Here is a 14877-nt window from a genome sequence, read left to right as displayed (position 1 = left end):
TCAGTCTTTTGTAATGAGTTGGAAGTTTAGACCGTTTGTCTAGTAAGTGCTGTAGTAGTCGGAATCTGCGTGCAGTTTCCTGTCTTTTCAGTCTTGTGTGAGGATTCCAGAATAATAATTGAAATAAGGAGGGAATTTAATTTCCCAGATAGTGCTAGATAGATCGATATTGAAAATGATTTTATAGAGTTATCCTGTCAACAGAAGGGCTTGTTTATAGATTATGTGAAATTAAAAGTTGTTTTGTTGTTTTAAACTAAAGTGACAACAAAACGTTATCATGCGCCCATCTGGAAAACGTATTAAAACAAGCCTTTTATTTTTAATTTTATGGTCATTCTCCATTACATTCTATGACTTCCTTTCTTAAATATTTTTTTTTTAATATTCAGCTTTCCAACGATATATAATACGTTTATATCGCTATTCTCATTTCCGTGAATGTGTTTTCAACATGAGAAAAACATTTTTCTTCTTACCTCCTTAAGTTATTTATCAAACCCTTTCATACATAACATTTATTTATTTATCATGACTAATAAGCTATAGACATTCATAAAATTCAAACTGCCAAGACAAAAACTAGTATAATAGATGGATAGATATTCTACATATACATCTGTATATCGTGGAGTGAAGTATAATGTGGTGAAAAAAAATTTTGCTAACTATAATTTATTACAGAAAGGTTTCACTATGTTAGAAAACCTTGTTTTTTGGCTATTTCCATATTGTGGTGTAAAACAAGGTCGTAGCGTTTTTTACTAGTGATTTCAATAAAAATTTCAGATTCTTGTAAATATTTTTAATCAATTATATATGACCCATTTTGATCTATCACATGTGCCATCTTTCAAGTAATTTTTAATTCCGTCCTCCCAGAACTTCTCAATTTTTTGCGTAATGAACTCCTGTATGTCGGTTTGCAGTTCTCGGACGAATTAAAGTGTTTCCCGTTTATAGTGTTTTGAAGGGCCCGAAATAAGTGAAGATCTGTTGGGGCAAGGTCTGGTGAATAAGACGGGTGGGGGATCACATCCCAGCCAAACTCCAATAATTTCTGCCGGATCTGCAAATACACGTGAGGACGGGCGTTATTGTGATGGAAAACTATGCCTTTGCGATTAGCCAATGCTGGACGCTTTTGCTCAACATAGTCATATAAACAACATTCTGCGATATCCCGTGAGGGTTGTCTGTGACCAATGCTTGACTTTGGTCATCTACAGTTGTGGGACGACCTGGCCGCTTTCCCTCTTCCAAGTCAAAATTTCCTCTGAACCGAGTAAACCACTTACGAACGGCGCTTTCTTCTAAGGCATCATCGCCATACCCACTGAAATTTTTTTAACCGTCTTTGCAGCGGATTTTTTTTTTTTTCGGAAATAAAAAATCATTAAATGACGAAATTGAACTTTTTTCTTTTCCATTTTGAGCAAGCAAAATACCACTTAAAGATTAGGAATCTCGGTTGAAACTGCATAAAAGCATCTTAACTAATACTTTTTCAGAATATTTAAACATGATTTTATAACCACAGAGAGGATTAAATTGAAATATTGAAAAACGTTACGAACTTATTTTACAACCCAACAAAATGTGCTTGGTTGACCGCACCCCCAACCATCTCCTCCTCCCAGCAGCTGGCACTACCATGTGACAATTCTTTCAATGTCAACGCTAAATCAGTAACCAGTTTAAGGTTTCTCAGCTAAAAGTTTTACTCCACAACTTTTGAAGCCAGTTTACAGTAAGCTGTAACTCAGCCATTAAGCTGAGTTACAGCTTAATAACGATCTCTCAATACCAAGAGCGTGTAAATTTATCGTCAGATTGAGTTGTGACCCTCAGATGGCCACAGCCGCTCTTCGCTTGTTGCTGCTTGTCTCCTCAACTCTGGTTACAATAATCGGACGCCTCGAGGTTTCTTAATGTCTGTCTGTCTCTATGTTTAAGGGATTTTTTTTTTTAGCCCTAACATTGTAATAAAATTAGATAAACTTCAGAAATGTTTACACTTCTGTTTACAGAAATGTAAACACCCATCAAGCCCACATTTGCAATGCTGTATCCTATCGTCAAAAGAAAATCTTGATTAAAACCGGATACAACTATTTTTATTTATAAAAGAATACTAAGGCAATTACTAATGATTGGTTTTGAGATCTGAGCGGCCTCCTGAACAAGAAGAAAAAAATTCCAATATTCCCAAAACCAGGTCCTGAGAACCGTAGTTTATAAGAAACAGCCAATTAAATTGCGATGTACAAGTGGAATCGACAAATGATTTCATCAAAAAACTGTTCATTAAATCTCACTCCTAGCTACCAGTAGTTAAAGGTGCACTGGCTTACAACGTAATCAATCCAACCTCATCCTGCAGACTGAAGCTGCAAGTGATCCAGCTATAAACTCTATATTAATTTATTTTTATTACTATCATTACTATTATTTTTTTTTTAGATCTATATATATATATTATTTCTGTTCTCATTTTCTCTTTTATTCTTTAATTACATACCTATTCGTAACTACTTATTTATTTAGTTTTATAATAATCTTTAGAATTTATAATAGTTAAATAGTTACAGCATTGCAAACAGTAAGAGGAGTTTTTGTATGAGACTGTACCGTTCTTTACGAACTGTTAAAACAACTAACAACCTGTTATAGTAACTAAGCAGGCCACTTTTTTCAAGTAATCAATGGAATTTGATTAAATTAAAAACTGAACTATTTTCACACTGATCCCCAATTTCCCTCTAAATTTGGGCCAAACCGGACGAGCCTTTTTCGACATATATGTGTACAAAGAAAAATACGATTACGCATACGTAAATGAAATTATTGATACTCCATATGTAAGAAGTACTAATTGGGCACCATCCTGCATAAATCCTGAAAATTTCATTCCTAAAAAATCAAAGAAACATAATTGGAACCAAATTCGTTTCTTGATTCTTAAGTGGTAAATTTTTGATTTTAAGGACATACCCCTTTTTTTTAATTTCCTGTATGAATGCAAAGCTTCACTACCTTGGGTTGTGAGGATGTGTGGAAAGATATTTCCAGGAAATCTTAAGTATCGATAACATTTACAAATACAAACAAAAAATTGATATATAGAGCTAGAAGACATCTGCAATTGATATGATTGGTTAAAATTTGTGCACGGAGCCTTTTAATTTTGGCGATTGAGCGTCGAGTTTAATGTGCAACATCCTACAAATATTTATTATTAGTATTTATCGTTTGATAATTAGGTTTCGTATTATTTAGAATCTTACAGGTAATGTCAAAAAAGTAAAAATATTAATGTTTTAAATAACACCAATAGAATGTAAGAAACATTTATATAATCTTTCTAATAAAAAAAATTTATCGAGATCATTGGGTTCATTATATTATTAGCATTAAGCTACAAGATTTTACAATTTAATATTCTACACTGTTCTTATCTCTCCGTCAGATTATTTCAAGTAAATTACAATGGCGCTTATTCATCCTTATTCCGTCAGTCTGCTGGTGTACCTCAGGGTAGTATCCTCTATACAGTTTTCACAGCTGACAGGATAGTGTTAGGATGGGTTGGAATCCTAACACTATCCTCACCATGTATGCCGATGCCACATGTCTATTGTCAGTAAACAATGATCCTTACATTGTATCCCAAACCCTCCAGTCCCACATCACCACCCTTGAAGAATGGTGCCCAAACTGGAGGATTAAAATTAATTCCAATAAATCCCACCAAATCGCATTTACCCTTCGTCGTAAACCCATGACCTCTTGCCCTACGGTATCCTTTAATAATACCCCACTTATTCCTGTCGAACAGATCCGCTACTTAGGACTACATTTCGACAAACGACTGACATGGAATCCTCATACAACACTAAAAAGACAAGAAACTGCTCGTTGATTCGACTATTACAACATTTACTAGAAAAACGGTCTAAATTGCCAATCCATTACAAAGGACTGATCTACATGACTACTATAAGGCCTATCTGGACATACGAAGTTGAGCTTTGGGGCTACACTAAATCATCAAATTCCTCCCGAATCCCAATCCTTAAAGTCCAAAATCCTTCGTAAAATCCTTAATGCTCCTTACTTTATCACAAATCAAGTCATCCATCAGGACCTCAATGTTCCACATGTTGCCGATTTGGCCAGAACCAGATACCATTCCTTCCGTGATAAACTTCTCAACCACCCAAATCCACTAGTTTCTAACCTGGCTTCTCCTTCATTACCTAATAATGCTCCTAGACGTCTAAAAAGAAGATGGCCTCGAGATCTTCTCCTCTAGAAATGTTATTGGAGTTCTATCAGTGGGTAGAGTCTCCACGTGTTTGTATCATGTCACTATGTGACCTACAGCACATTTACTTGTTGTATATATGTGTATACAGTTGTAAATAACAATAAATAAATTATTAAAAAAAAACAATTCTACATTTTTGTTTCTTCACTGACGATGGTAGAGAACCCTTCAAAAATGGTACAAGACCCCAGTGGAAAAAAAAAGTCAGTTATTTCACCCTGATTTTTTTAATACTTTAATAAAAATATGTATAGTAGCTAGTAAAAATTAATGAGTTTGAAAGTACAGTTGGGGGATGATAGTTGCTTCAAAACGTAAAAAAAAAAAATAATAACTTTTCATTCCGAGCTCCAGATATTTAAAAACAACATTACAACACTCTAAAACCTACTATAACATCATTTAAAGTAGAGTAAACTTTCTAAAACATGAGGCCTAATATAGTTGTTTAAGTTCTACAGTTTTATAAAAAGCAACCTTTCTTATCTAAATAACGAAAACTCAGTAATTAATACCCGCTGAGAGTACCCAGCTGCTATCCTGCATTTTAACTCGTTATTTTCGCTAGCTTAAGTTGCATTCCGAACAACTAGATTTTTTTTCTAACCTCCTCAATATCTTTATTTGCAAACAAATACATTATATACATAGAAAATATGTATACACATACATTACAATTAATCTTGTTTTGCTACATGGCATTTTAAGACAGGTTTACAGGGTCCGCTGAAGGCGGGTTTACAATGGTAGTATGATAGCCGAATCAACAAAGAAAATTACAAAGAATTACTTCAGACTGCGGAGCCCGAAGTCCTTCCCTCGACGAAGACGTCAACCAAGGGAACGTTTGTTTGTTTGTTAGTTTTGAAAGGGCGTTTAACAGCCTGGTCATCAACGCCCGACCAAAGGAACGTGCTTTGCCACCTACCAGATCTTGTTGGAGGGGCAATTTCCTTGAATAGCGGGTTGGCACAGAACTTCAGCCCATCTAAATATTAGATGTGCCTCTGGCCTATATACAACTAGATACATAGTATTTAGGCAAAAATCTTGAAAATTCCACGGGATTTGGGTAAAATTCAATGTTCAGCAATATCATAAAAAAACATTAAACACTAGGTTTATAAGTAAGCATTATGTTGAATCATACAGGTATTGTCATAAAAGTGGAAAAATCCATATTTTAAATAATTCCCTTCGATTGTATTGACGACCTTGAAAAGTTGCAAGGACTTTACACAGAAGTTGCACTATCGCATTTAATAAATGATGAGACATAGAAATGTGAAATAATTTTTTTATGATTCAGTTTGCACTATATATATGCCGGCGGGAACCTTTTTTTTATTTCATTTTTGTGGAGAAGCGACAACAACGTGTGAAGTTGGTTAAAAGCTGATCTTCGATTAGTGCACTATGTGGCTGGTGGACAAGGTGACACAAATTGTCGACGCCATGAGCGCAGAGAGCAACGATGAAGTGGATGATTACGTCTCAGCGCAATACCTTCATCTCATCCAATTTTCCGCTATGTACACAAAACTGAACAGGAGGCGCCGTCTCTTTACTCTATTGCAAATCATTATTTACGAATTTATCCTCATCTATCATCTCATCCTCATGGTGAAAGCTGCTCTGATGTTAATCGATGTCAGCCTCGTGACATTTGGAGAGACCACCCACTTCTGCCTGTTAATACAACTCGATATCATTCTCGTAATTTTTATACAAACGAAACACAACAAAGTCGCCTTATTCCATCGATATATGATGAAAAACTTCTACGACTATTCCGAGTTCTACGAACTCAATAAAGAGGGACTTCAACAAAATATCCGTAAGGAGAGGATGCTATTGGCTATGATTCCTGTAACAGTGGCGATATCCGTTCCTGCGGTCCTGGTGTTAACTCCACAAGTGGATCAGTATGGCACCTTCGATTTCAGCAAGATTTCGGGGGATTTCAACCAACACTTGCCTTTTCCTTACATAAAATACCCTTACCAGACTACGGAAGGGATGGGTTACTACGTTGCTTCCTTGTTTCAAGTAATAGGTGCCTGTATCTTGAGTGGATCCATTGGGGTTGGCGGATTTGCCTACATAGTGATGTCGCAAAACCTCTGGATGCAGATGGAAATTTTGTACGATTCAATAAAACATATCGAAGAGCGAACAGAAATCTTACAATTTAAACTATTCGGAGCTCGGAACAAGCTATCAGGAGACAAGTTATATTACCAAACACAATTTGCACATTGCTACAACATATGCTTAAATAAAAATTTCAGGCATCATCAGATTATAATGAGGTATTTATATTGCAAATATTACCAAATAAAAACAGTAATAAGTATAAAATAAGGTTAGATTAACCACTTGAATTTAATATAAATATGTTTCTGTTATAGTAATCTTGTTCTTAACCGAAATCGTTTTCGCCCCAAAATAAACGGGTGGTACAGAATAAATTCATTATTAAACAAATCGCATTGTATCTCTTAATCAAATGTACAAACACCCAGACTCAGACTATTTTTCGAGACTTGTTTACTTCGACCCAGAAGAACTCAAACACTTGTATTTGGAAAACTCAAATTTGGAAATTTTATACTACACTAACTATTTTTTCCATACGAAGTTATAAGAATGTAAAAAGTTAAAATTGAGTATCTTCACCTAAAAACTTGATTTTTACCTCGTTAATAAAAAAAAAATGTTTTTATAGTAGAAAAAAATTAAATTAACGCCTCTCACTAAAAACATTTATAAAGATTTAAGATTGTCGAAAATAAAACATCACACAACTTTCTCTTACCACTCTACATACGTCCCCAAATTTGGTGTATATTAGTAGGCTTGTTATGAAGTATTTATGTGTGTTTCGAAGGAAAAAATCTATACACCAGGATCGCAAAAATTATGAAAAAAAAATTGCCTGTTGCTTTAAAGATTCTCGTATTATAGTTTTTCTCGAGGTAGTAATGACGAGTACAAATTTTGTTCCATCCAAGAATAGAACAGTTTAACTATAGATAACGAATGTGAAAAGTTCACGCGGTCTCAGTTTTTCCCGTTCTAATTCGATCTTTCTATTTTTTCCTTTTTCCTCTTTATTTATTCACCACATCTCATAATCATTTTATCCCCTTTACTGCTTGCGCAGTGATGGGTACAATTTGCAGAGTCTGGACCAGATATCTCGCTCTTGGACCATCTCCCTTCTCCTACTCCTAGTCCATATCCCGCCTCCTTAACACTCTCCTCCCAGCAAATGCGTGGTCTTCCTCTTAGCCTTCTACCCTCCACGCGAGTCTCATGTCTTTCTGGCAGTTCCTTTCTGGGTCCATCCGAAGGAATTGTCCGAACTATCTTAGCTTATGCCCCTCTAGGATGCTCTCGGCCGGTTTGACTCCGAGGTTAGTCCGAATGGTACTGTACCGTACTCTATCTCGTCGTGTCCTTCCCTTCATCTTACGAAGGTACCGCATCTGGATTGGATCTGGATATAAACTCTTCAAGTTTATATTTGTAATAGTATAGATAAACTATCAATAAAAACTATGGCGATATTACATCGTTTACTATGGAATAAATCGCTCAACTCTAGCTGATGCATACTCATACATGTACATACTTAACTTCTTCATAAACTTTCTAATTCAGTGTCACAAAATTATTTATATACCTAGATATATAACAATGAACAAAAAAAAAAACCTTAGACTCAGCCGTATCGAAGCTGTTGTTTTATTCAAAAAGATAGAATGAACTTTATTCAATTTTCATTATGTTCTGGGAAAATCCGTTCTAGCTCATATTTATATAGAATGGGTGAGTTAAACAGAGAACTTGAGTTGATAAATTCCAAAACACAAATAAATTATCATAATTTTGTAGAGGAATTAAGCTAAAACTATACACTCAGAAAAAAAACGGACTCTGATTTTTTTCATGGTTCTAATAAATACAATGTTTTTTTGTTTTTTTCATTTGTGTAAAGTATTAGTTTCTGTGTAGGTAATTTAAATAAATTATACCACAAATAATTTTTTTATTATTAATGCGATATAAGCAAATTATAAGATGTAAGAAATATATATTAATATGTAAAAATATATAAAATTTCATTTTAATCAGATTAAGTTGAAATTTTCATTTTCGTCAGGATAATTAAGTTGTGCTTAAAAGATAAAAAAAATAAGATTAATCATATTTCATCAAGATTAATTAACAATTACTTCAAGATTAACTTGCAATTTACTAAACTATGCTCTCTATTCTCTTCTGCGAGGGAGACTTAAAAAACTTAACTGAAACTGAATATAAAAGCTTATGTACATATTTGCTCAAAGTTACATAGTTATTTATTCTTTAAATGCATGTGAAATATTGATCATTGATGAGATAGAGATGAGCAGGGAATTCCAAAACAAGGTAAAACAGGAAAGCCTTTCATAACAGACTGTAATTTGGGAGTATATTGAACGAATCGTCTCTATACAATTTGGACTGTCTGAATGGTATAGATCGAAGCAAGACTTACTTTTTCCACTTACTTTTACCTCTAATCCGTTAGTATAAAGCATTTTAACAAAAGAAATTTTTGTTACCTTCAACCTTCATTACCACCCCAAAGATGGCTAAAATAAAGTAAAAAAGTTATTGCAATTGTACTAAATTAATTTTCCAACAGATCTTTTCATTTCAAAGCCTCTTAATTCTAACATTTTGATCTGTTCTGAGCCACACCAAACTAATTCACAAACGGATAGGCCGATTCCTTAACTCATTTTTGTTTTTTAGAATAATGATACCATGGTTACAACAATATAAATTTCATGATAATTGGTAATAATATATTTTATAAATGGGACGAATCTCTTAAAATGAAGAGGACATAAGGTATCAAATAAGAAAGGTAATCACATAAAAAAGTTACAAATAATTGGCTTTTCTCTATTTAAAGAGTGATTATTATCAATATACAATAGTTTAATAAAGTTATAAATAATTAAAATCTCCTTTAAATTAATACCTGTTTCTCAACTGCCTTTAATATAACCTAACTCAAATGGGACTTCTGTGTCCATCCTTCTAGCCCAAGGCCATCTTTCCCAGTATAAAAGACCATTTCTCCCAACATCTCTCAGTTAGGTACTTACTATAACTAAGAATATTCAATATACAGCAAACACAAAACCATTTTTATGATTGATTAAGTCCTAAATTTCTTTCATTCGAGGACCGAAACAAACTCTTAACTTCTATAATATAAAAAAATAAATATAACTTTTATATTTATTTTACTAGAATAAACGTTTTGTTATAAAATAAAATTTTCAAGCTACTTTTTTATATTTTTAATCTGTGGGGAAAAATGGTTTAATAAAAAATTAAATTGCTGATTAGCATTTATTAAAAACTATGAACATTGTACAGAATGTCATTTCCCAAATTATACCTAAAATTATGGAAAATATATTTTAGTGCTGAGAATGTTTGATTTTAATAGCAACGTACCTCAAATAGTCATAAAGTTTTAGTGAATAAGTATTGAAATATGAATATGTTTCGGTCCTTGATTTTATTTTATTCCATGATAGTTCACAGCAAAATTTAATTTCATGATTGTTTTAGAAATTTTCATCTTTGGGCAGACATATTTTCAGTCCCAACATTTCTGGCCTACTTGACAGGGACTTTAGTGATCGCTCTTAGCTTATTATCACTCGGTTCAGTAAGTTCATTTATTTAATTATTTATTTTAGTAAACCCAAGTATAAAGAATTTATCACTATTACTAAAACAACTTTTATCAGTAGCAAATTTTGAACACCAATAATTTTAAAAATGACAATGGCTTCGTGAATGCCACTTTCTAATATAGTCACCTTACAAGTGAAACACATTATGTAAAGATTTTCAAGTTTTGAGTTATTTGGTTTTTCCAGCATAAGATGTCAAAAAGATTAAACTCCAAAGAGTCTATTAATATCATCAGCATCTATTTGCTTATAAAAAGTAAAATTATTATTTCTATAATACTAAAAAAAATTTGTTTTCATAAAATATCTCAAAACTTCAATTTTTGATGTAGTATATTTCACTTGTAATATATTCCATAATAATTCATTGGTTCTTCTGGCAAAAAAATTCTTGTGTTCTTTTTTTAACCTGCTTGTACATTGTTGCTTAAAATCTGATACCTAGTCATTCCTAAAACTTATATGATTTATATACTATTTAAAAAATATATATATATTATGCTAGAGATATCTTGTCTCAATGATATTTTTGTAAGACACAATAATTTCTTCTGAGCTAGAAAACTTTTTTTTTTTTTAAATGATGTTTATTTTTTTTTTTTTTTTTGGCTCTACAGATCTTGGAGATCTTTGAGTGCCCGAACAAGCCTTCTCCACACCTGCATATCATAGGCTACTGCTTTCCAGTCTTTCTCTCCTTCATTGATTTTGTCTATCCACCTAGATTTTTGCTTCCCACCTGGTCTCTTGCCTACTATATTCATATTCATTGTTGTGTGGATACATCCTGATGGATTGCTTCGAGCCACATGTCCCACCCATCTTAACCTCCTTGCCTTCATATCATGAGATATTGACTGACCAGTCTCTGCAAGCAGTTCACTGTTAGTTCTTCTAATCCATGTGTTAAGGCCCTGATCCCAAATCACTCCTGTAATTGTATGGAGGACTTTCTGTTCAAATCTCTCAAAAGTGAGATGTGTGTATACATATATAAAGATTTTGATCATATTTACAAAACTCTTGGTACATCCATAATTTAGTAAAAATATCCCCATCTGAGTGCATTGTATTGTAATATTCAAAAATTATTTTAAGGAAATCTATATAGTCTTAACTTATTCTCATGTCTAAAAGATAGCTTGGGTTCAAATTGAAAGCTTTATTATAAAACAGATAGGAGAACTTTATTTAAATTTTATAACATAATTTGACTCTTAATCGCAGAGCATGTTTTTTAAGGCAATCAGAACAGACACTTACTAACACTAATAATTACAATTACACTAAATTAATAGCTATTGTCCAAATGTATTAAATTCTAGTTAGAAACAAAATTAACCAATTATATCATCTCCTTTTGATGATTTATGAGTCTTCTTTTCCTAAATGCTATGTCAAACTGTATAACAATGGCTTTTAGTCACCTCTGCTACCAGGAGACCTACATCCTTTCACCAGGCAATCCAAATCAAGAGGTATCTTATTCTTCTCGGATTTTCCTTTGATGTCTACCAGTGAGAGAGACCAAGGATGTTCAGGACCTCCTGCATCCAGGATATGTCCTGAATATAAAATAAAAACATATTAAAAACCATTTATATATAAAAAATAACTATTTACTCATAAAAGAGGATATTACAATGTGTATATATATATATTACTTAATTATTACATATCATCTTTTTTGATAAATTATAGGAAAAAAATTAAACAGAAGTGATTTGCAGGAGCAGGTGTGACCACCCTCTCCCTCTTACCAATAACAATAGCACAAGCCTTCTTCCAAGAATTTTTTTTTGCCCTTATCACTTATACAATAAAAAATAGATCTAAGTATTTTGTTCTTTGTTCATGTGTTCATTTGTTCTTTGCATAAGTGTATTTGAATTATTTTTTCTTTATTCTCTAATTTGGCATTCCTTCGGATTTGAAACCTCGCAGAAATTTAGTTCTCACCAAAAATTCCTAATCCAGTAAAAGCGTGTCCCAAAAAAATGTTAACAGCACAGCTTGTTCAATGACCTCCCTTCAATGTATTTCTTTCTTTAATTTTTGTATTAACTTTTGTCACGATCTGATAGATTTATGGTCATCTGGTTGGACATTTATTATTTATTTAAGTTAATTTTCTGCAAAAAAAAATCTCTTATATTCAAAATCAGAGTTAGGCAAAAATTATTCACAAATAAAACTATGATTAAATTGTCATGAAAACGATTTTTAATATTAATGATTCATTAATAAATAGACATTGAATCCATGAAAATTTAGTTTTATTTATAACTTTGTTTTGCCTCTTCTGTTAAAAATATTATATTATAAATAATATACTTTACAATCAACAATATTTCAGTCAAATTTGGTATTGATTGACCTTCTTTTAAGCCATAAATCTATAAATAAAAAAAAACGATTAAATTTTTTTTTTTATTATTTTAGTGGGTTGAACTACCAGGGACAACAATATCATCATTAATACTCTGTGCAGGTGAAGTTGGCTTCATGTATATTTTCTCTGTATTTAGTCAAAGGTTAACTGACTTGGTAAGTTCATTGATACTTCATATTTCATAACATTGCTCACCTGCAAAAATCAATCTGCATTTTATTTCAGTATTAGGTTTAAACTGAATGTTGCTTCCTACTGGAAAAGTTTTATAGGTGTATTTATTAGAAAAACTGCTTACTAGTATGTTTTCACTAACTCAAATAATTTTAATGATAATGTAACATGTGGAGCACATTTCATTGGTGTGACAACAAGAGCAGATTTAACAACGCTACTGAAAAAGACTGGCTGCCAGACCGGTCTAGGGTATATAGTTGGCATATACTGCCAAGACGTAATGATATAAATAGACTGCATAAAGGCTTCCTGAGGCACTCTAGGACAAGCTCCCAGAGCAGGTCTATACCCTTTTGAGAAGTAAGAGTACAAATTGGCAAGACAGTGTTCAAAGATTTCTCACTTACATGAGGAGATCCACAAAGGTCTCTGCTTTACCTAGTATTGTTCTTGGTACGGGTATCACTCTTGTCAGCCACCTGATACTGTCTTCCGAATACCACAAGAAAATAAGTCTGGTTAGAAAAAAATCTTAGGGGCTAATTTAGCTGTTAACATTTCTTAACCAATCACTACCTCCAATTAATGATCTATACAGAGAGAGGGGGAGAGAAAGAAAGAGAGAGAGAGAGAGAGAGAGAGAGAGAGGGGGGGGGAGGGGAGGTTATTAAAAAAAATGTTCTGCTCTTAACTGTAATGGGTTACTACATATACAACATAATTATACCTAGTTAGACAATTTTTTTTCTAATTCTTATAATGTATAGGCTTAGTACAGTTAATTTTAAATATATAATAGTAATACATGTTTTTTGTTTTGTTTTTTTCCTTTTATCTTTTTCTTTCTATATTTTAATTTTTTTCATATTTTTTTTTATTCCCTTTCCTTATTCTTCTTCTTTTTTCCCCCACCATTTATCTATACATCTAATTATAATTTCTTCCTAATATATCTTTCCCTTTTTCCCTCTTTAATAAACATAAAAGAAAAGAAAAATATAAAATATAAATTACAAAAATTTTAAATAAAATAACAATATGTACAAATAAAAATATATTTATTTTCGCACATAAGAACTAGTCAATTAATGTGATTATTTGCTGTATCTTTTGAGGTGATGATAACTGGGTGCTCTACAGTAATCAACCCATTAGGAATGCAAAAGCCGGTGAATGTCAGAGCCAGAAAGAAACTACTTTCTAGTGTATCAGCATATTCTTTTAGCTTGTTTGTTTTTATTTATTTAATTTATATATTTACATGTATAATAATGTTTTACATTGTTATACTCAGAACATTGAGTCTGTATAATCAAATTAAGAAATATTATCATAACAAAGGGTATTTATTCAGTTGGTGGTTCCTCGTGTTGGTTGTTAGGGAGTGGTTTAACTAGAAAAAATAACTCAGTTAATATTTTAAAATTAATATTGAACTAAATAGTTTTAATAAACATTATGTATCATACTGTTATAGAATGAAAAACTCAGGTTTGAAATATACTGTATAAAATGGTATCTTTGTAATAAGGAGGTAAAAACCAGTTTAAAGATATTCCAAGAGGTTACGCTAAGACCTATGACACTAATAGCTGGCGGTTTGATTCCTGCTAATATGGATACTTTTTCAAAAGTATGTCGTTAAATCATAAAAAACTCTAAACAGTTTTTTTGGCTTTCTTTCTTTATTTATTTTTTTTTTGTTCTACAGGTGATGAACAGCTCATATTCCTACTACAATCTTGTAACTGCTTTCAATGTTGCCTAATAATAATTTATGACCAAGCAATAAACAAATAAAATAATAAGGTGAATACTTTGTTACATAAATAAAAGTAATATTTCAAACTTCAGCAACGCAAGGAGGAAGAAACAACCTGTAATCCAATAGGAGGTTCCTATTATTGTTGTTATATGTTACCAAATATATTTTATAGTTAATTATATTTTAGATATTATAAAATTTTAAGTTATTATTATTAAAATCCGATACCTTTTCTCATTTTTAAGGTTCCTATTTTTTATAAACTGTTATTTCTCTTCCTTTTATAATATTAAAATAATTTGTTTCCATAATACATATTCAAATAACAATAATCAGAGTAAAAATAGTAATTCACTCAGAAAATAATAGATTACAGGGAAAAAGTATAGTAACAGTCGAAGAAGTGGATATTACCAGTTATGTAAGTTTAGTAGATGAATGCTCC

General features: G+C 32.1%; 1 protein-coding gene across 1 annotated transcript; it reads left to right on the top strand.

Moving 5' to 3' along the window:
• The first annotated feature begins 5746 nt into the window (after positions 1-5746).
• On the top strand, positions 5747-14516 carry LOC106678921 (odorant receptor 49a). Its single transcript, XM_067053538.1, has 5 exons — positions 5747-6642; positions 9971-10070; positions 12541-12645; positions 14145-14300; positions 14379-14516. The coding sequence occupies exons 1-5, from the start codon at positions 5747-5749 to the stop codon at positions 14433-14435; spliced, it is 1314 nt and encodes a 437-aa protein (XP_066909639.1). The 3' UTR covers positions 14436-14516.
• Positions 14517-14877: the final 361 nt, after the last annotated feature.

The sequence above is a fragment of the Halyomorpha halys genome, unplaced genomic scaffold (genome assembly GCF_000696795.3).
Source record: "Halyomorpha halys isolate HHAL.00 unplaced genomic scaffold, Hhal_1.1 Scaffold169.1, whole genome shotgun sequence".
Taxonomy (NCBI): Eukaryota; Metazoa; Arthropoda; class Insecta; order Hemiptera; family Pentatomidae; genus Halyomorpha; species Halyomorpha halys.
Note: the sequence above shows the minus strand (reverse complement) of the source record. Positions and strands in the feature narration are given on the sequence as shown.

Coding starts and splice junctions, on each gene's coding strand:
- LOC106678921 (XM_067053538.1), top strand. CDS start 5,747: ATGTGGCTGGTGGACAAGGTGACACAAATTGTCGACGCCATGAGCGCA. Junction 6,643..9,970: donor CATCATCAGATTATAATGAG/GTATTTATATTG, acceptor TGATTGTTTTAG/AAATTTTCATCTTTGGGCAG. Junction 12,646..14,144: donor GTCAAAGGTTAACTGACTTG/GTAAGTTCATTG, acceptor ATACTGTTATAG/AATGAAAAACTCAGGTTTGA.